The following is a 4,496-nucleotide window of genomic DNA, read 5'->3' on the forward strand; positions in this document are numbered from 1 at the left end:
CATGGGAAATTTTCTAGCAAGGCCAACCGAACGGGCCCGATTTTGACCCGATCCACAATTTATTTATTCATTTGTTTTTTAAACGGGAAGAAATGTGAATTGGGGACGCAGAGACTTCCGTTGAAGGAAAAAGGTTTGAGGCTTTGCTCCGGCTGAAGACGAGAAAGTTTTTGCTTTCTATGAGGGAGAAAAAAAGCAGCCGATGATTTGGGAGGGAATTTTACGGGAAGGAAGGATTGGAGAAGTAAAAAAAAAAATTAGATTTGGGTGGAGGTCAAACCAGAAAGGAAGAGAATAAAAGCCGGTGTCATTTTGAGGGACCCATGCGATAGTTTCTTCCTACCGTTGCCAAAGCAAAAAAACAACTGTATGGAAAAACGAAACAAAAACAGAACAAAACCAAACGAAAACAAAGCAAAACAAAATTAAAATTAAAATTACAGCATGGCATAATCATTAAAAAGATCTCGGTTATTCCAGCAGACCGGAGATTTCAAATGTACAGATCTCACGGAAGGGAGTCGGTTTTCGAAAGGGAGGAAAAAAATATTATTTTCCACAAGTTTTTAACAACCACAGAAAAAAAAAGGAGGGGGGGGCAAAGTGTTTAGAATTTTTTTTGGGGTGGGGCGGACGCACAAAGGCAAATTGCACACCAACAGCAAGTGGGGTGGGGTGTGCGGAGAGGCGGACAAAGGAGGAAGGAAGGAAGGAAGGGAAGGAAGGAAGGAAGGAAGGAAGGAAGGAAGGAAGGAGGAAAAGAGCAAGGAAAGAAGAAAGAGAAAAGGAAAGAAGGAAGGAAGAAGGGAGGAAAGGAGGGAAAGGGAAAAGGGCAAGGAGAGAAAGAAGAGAGGGGGAGAGGAAGGAAGGGAAAGGGAAAAGAGGAAGGAAAAAGGCAGGAAAGAAGGAAGGAGGGAGGGAAGGAGAAAAGAGCGAGAGAAAGAAGAGAGGGGAGGAAGGAGGGAGGGAAAGGGAAAAGAGGAAGGAAAAAGAAGAAAGAAGGAAGGAGGGAGGAAAGAGAAAAGAGCGAGAGAAAGAAGAGAGGGGAGAGGAGAGGAAAGGGAAAAGAGGAAGGAAAAAGGCAAGAAAGAAGGAAGGAGGGAGGGAAAGAAAAAGAGCGAGAGAAAGAAGAGAGGGAGAGAGGAAGGGAGGGAGGAAAGGGAAAAGAGGAAGGAAAAAGGCAAGAAAGAAGGAAGGAGGGAGGGAAAGAGAAAAGAGCAAGAGAAAGAAGAGAGGGAGAGAGGAAGGCAGGAAAGAAGGGAGGGAGGGATGAAGAGAAAGAGGAAGGAAGGAAGAGAAAGGAAAAGGAATAAAGGAATGAAGGAAGAAAAGAAAGAAGGGAGAAAAGGGAGAAGAGGGAGGGAGAGGAAGGAAGGAAGGAGCAACCTGGCTGGGTCAAATTATGCCCACCCCAAAATAAAGACAGGTTGGTGCCCCGGGGGGGGGGTGTCTTCCTTTCTAATCCCCCTCCCCGTTTCTACAGACAGGTGATGCAAAAGGAAGTGGGGGCAGCGTCCTCTTGCTTGCACCCCAAAAAGGTAGGAAGAGTCTACCCTTGAGAGCTTTAAAAATATATATATTATATATATATATGACCCCCTCCCTCTCCAAAGTTTAAAACAGTGATTTTCAACACCAGAAATTCTAGCCAAGGTTTAAAGTGGGTGGGGGCTGCTGGGGGTGAGTGGGTGGAGGGTGTGTGTGTGTGTGTAAGTGTGTGTGTACACGCGCAGAAACACACTGCAGAAAAAGTTATTCTATTTACAGAAGAAAAATGGGGTTTTTTCTCTCTCTCTCTTTTTTTTTCTTTCTTCCTTTTCGAAGAGACGGGAAGGAATAACGTGTCCTATTTCCCCCTTAAAAAAAAAAAAAAACAAGAACCCCAAAACTCTTTACACGTATTTATCTTCTTCGGGCCAAAAAGAAAGGAGGAGAAATCCTTTTTCCGGATGGGTTTTACCTCTCCGTGCAACTATTTTTCCCATCCTGTCTTCCTTTCCGGCAGTCTTTTTTTTTTTTTTTTTAAATGCAGCCATTCCATAAGCCCAATGTGGTTTTTGCGAACTTCCCCGCTGAATTTTCTTTCTTTCTTTCTTTCTTTCTTTCTTTCTTTCTTTCTTTCTTTCTTTCTTTCTTTCTTTCTTTTTTTTTTGTCTTTTTCTTTTCTTTCGTGTTTGTGGGTGTCTCTCATTACCACCACCACCACCCCGAAACGGGGGGAGCTCCGGAACTCCCTTCCGTCCCGTGTCAGTCATCGCTGTCCGAAAGGGTCTCGTATTGGGCGGAGAGAAGGGGGGCCGGCTCCCGCTCCCATATCCGGCTGGGCTGGTGCGCGGCAGAGGCGGCCTGGCCGGCAGAGGGTCCCCCGCAGGCCATGGAGGTGGGGGGCGTGCTGCTCAGCATACGGATGGTCAGCGGGTTGTAGGGGAACTGCGTGGAACCTGGCAGGGGGGGAAAAAGGAAGGAGAAACAAGCTTAGAGGGATTTTTTTTTTTTGGTGTGTTCCTCGAATTACGACCGTTCGCGCAGGGACCGTTTGAGCGGCATGGAGGGATGGGGATGGCGGGTAATTTGACTGAAAGTAACTAACTGAGCGACCGTTTGAGTAGGAGGGGATGATGGGGCTTGGGGTAATTCGGCCAAAGGGAGCTCTCGACTTACATTAACTCATTCAGCGACCGTTTGAAAAGGAGGGGATGATGGAGCTTGGGGTAATTTGGCCACAGAGAATCCTTGACTTACATTAACTCATTGAGCGACCGTTTGAATAGGAGGGGATGATGGGGTTTGGGGTAGTTCGGCCGCTGGGAGTGCTCGACTTACAATAACTCACTTAGTGGCCGTTTGAATAGGGGGTTCAAAGAGGGGTCTCGTGATACCCCTTCTGGCCAGCAAAGTCAACGGGGGAATCCAGATTCACTTAACAACCATGTGCCTCATTTAACGAACGCAATGATTCACTAACAGCCGTGGCAAGAAAGGTCGTAAAACGGGGCAAAACTCACTCAGCCGACGTCTCCCTGAACAGCATAAATTTTGAGCTCAACGTTCGAACGTTTGGCGACTGTCTCGGATTTACGACGGTCGCAGCGTCCCGGGGGTGTGTTTGTGTCACACGATCCCCTTTTGCAATCTTCCGACAACCCAAGAGAAAGCTGGATTCATTTAACAGCCGCGGCCACTCATTTAACGACGGCGACAAGGCAGGTCGTAAAACGGGGGTGAAACTCGCTTAACCGCTTGTCTCCCTTAGCAGCAGGAATTTGGGGCTGAATTGGGGTCGTAAGTCGAGGGCTACCTGTGCTTTAAGGGTCGTGAAGATATTCTGGGAATATTCAGGTAATCATGCAATTAATTATCTTTCATAACAGGGGAGGTCATCAAAGATGGCCGCTTTAAGACTGGTGGACTTCAACTCCCAGCATTCTCCAGCCAGCAGAGCTGGCTGGAGAATGCTGGGAGTTGAAGTCCACCAGTCTTAAAGCGGCCATCTTTGATGACCTCTGAATAGGAGTGTCGTGAACACCTGGGCCGCCATTTTGGACTGCCTGTAATCACACTGGGACACACCTGGGCCACGTCGGCTGGGCTCACCTGTCGAAGAGGGCCGGTCCTCCCAGGACCAGGCGGGGGTCTGCCGGTGATAGTCTCCTTCCGAATGCACCGAGGAGACCGAGGAGGGGCGCTCCGTCCCCAGATAGCCCTGGCCAGGAAGTGGGGACTTGGACTTCCTGCTCCCGGATTTCCCCATCAGCTTCTGTTTGCTGAGGCCTCCACCTGGAAGGAGAGGAGGAGGAGGAGGAGGAGGAGGAAGAATGGAGTTATGGGGAGCACCAATAAGAATCAGAGGGTTCCACTGCTTAAAGCAGGCCGGCTGGGGATTCTGGGAATGAAAGTCCTCCTCTTAAAGGGCTGGCTGGGGATTCTAGGAAGGAAGCAGGCTGGCCTGGGAATGAAAGTCCTTCCTCTTAAAGCAGGCTGGCTGGGGGGATTCTGGGAGGGAAGTCCCCCTCTTAAAGGATGCTGGGGATGGGGATTCTGGATGCTGGCTGGGGAGGGAGTGAAGTCCTCCCATCTTAAAGCAGATTGACTGGGGGAAACTGGGAGTGAAGTCCAGGCTCCTGGCTGGGGGATTCTGGGAGTGGAAGTCCTCCCTCTTAAAGCAGGCTGGCTGGGGGGGAATGGCCTCTGCAGGCTGGCTGGGGTTCTGGGAGGAAGCCCCCCTCTTAAAGGAGGCTGGCTGGGGGATTCTGGGAATTGAAGTCCATGGATCTTAAAACAGCTTAAGGTTAGGAAACACTGAATCTGGCTTTTCAACATTGACCTGATTAGTCAGAAAGTCGCAAAAGGGGATCACGTGACCCCAAAGATCCTCCGACTGTCATAAATACGGATCAGTTGCCAAGAATTCAGATCACGTGACCACGGGGATAGCCGCAATGTTCGTTAAGGGTGAAAAAACGGCCTGGAATTGACGCTTTTTATGAGTGGCATTG

The 4,496-nt window shown here is 49.1% G+C and overlaps 1 protein-coding gene across 1 annotated transcript in view; it reads right to left on the reverse strand.

The window, feature by feature from the left end:
- Window positions 1–1,886: 1,886 nt before the first annotated feature.
- Window positions 1,887–4,496, reverse strand: part of NCOR1 (nuclear receptor corepressor 1) — a 187,637-nt gene continuing 185,027 nt past the window's right edge. Inside the window, 2 exon segments of the mRNA XM_087924448.1 lie at window positions 1,887–2,441; window positions 3,595–3,777. Coding sequence (XP_087780574.1) covers window positions 2,248–2,441; window positions 3,595–3,777 — 377 coding nt within the window. The 3' untranslated portion in view covers window positions 1,887–2,247.

Source organism: Pseudonaja textilis, chromosome 1 (assembly GCF_049901715.1).
Source record: "Pseudonaja textilis isolate UNSWEBS1 chromosome 1, rPseTex1.2, whole genome shotgun sequence".
Lineage (NCBI taxonomy): Eukaryota > Metazoa > Chordata > Lepidosauria > Squamata > Elapidae > Pseudonaja > Pseudonaja textilis.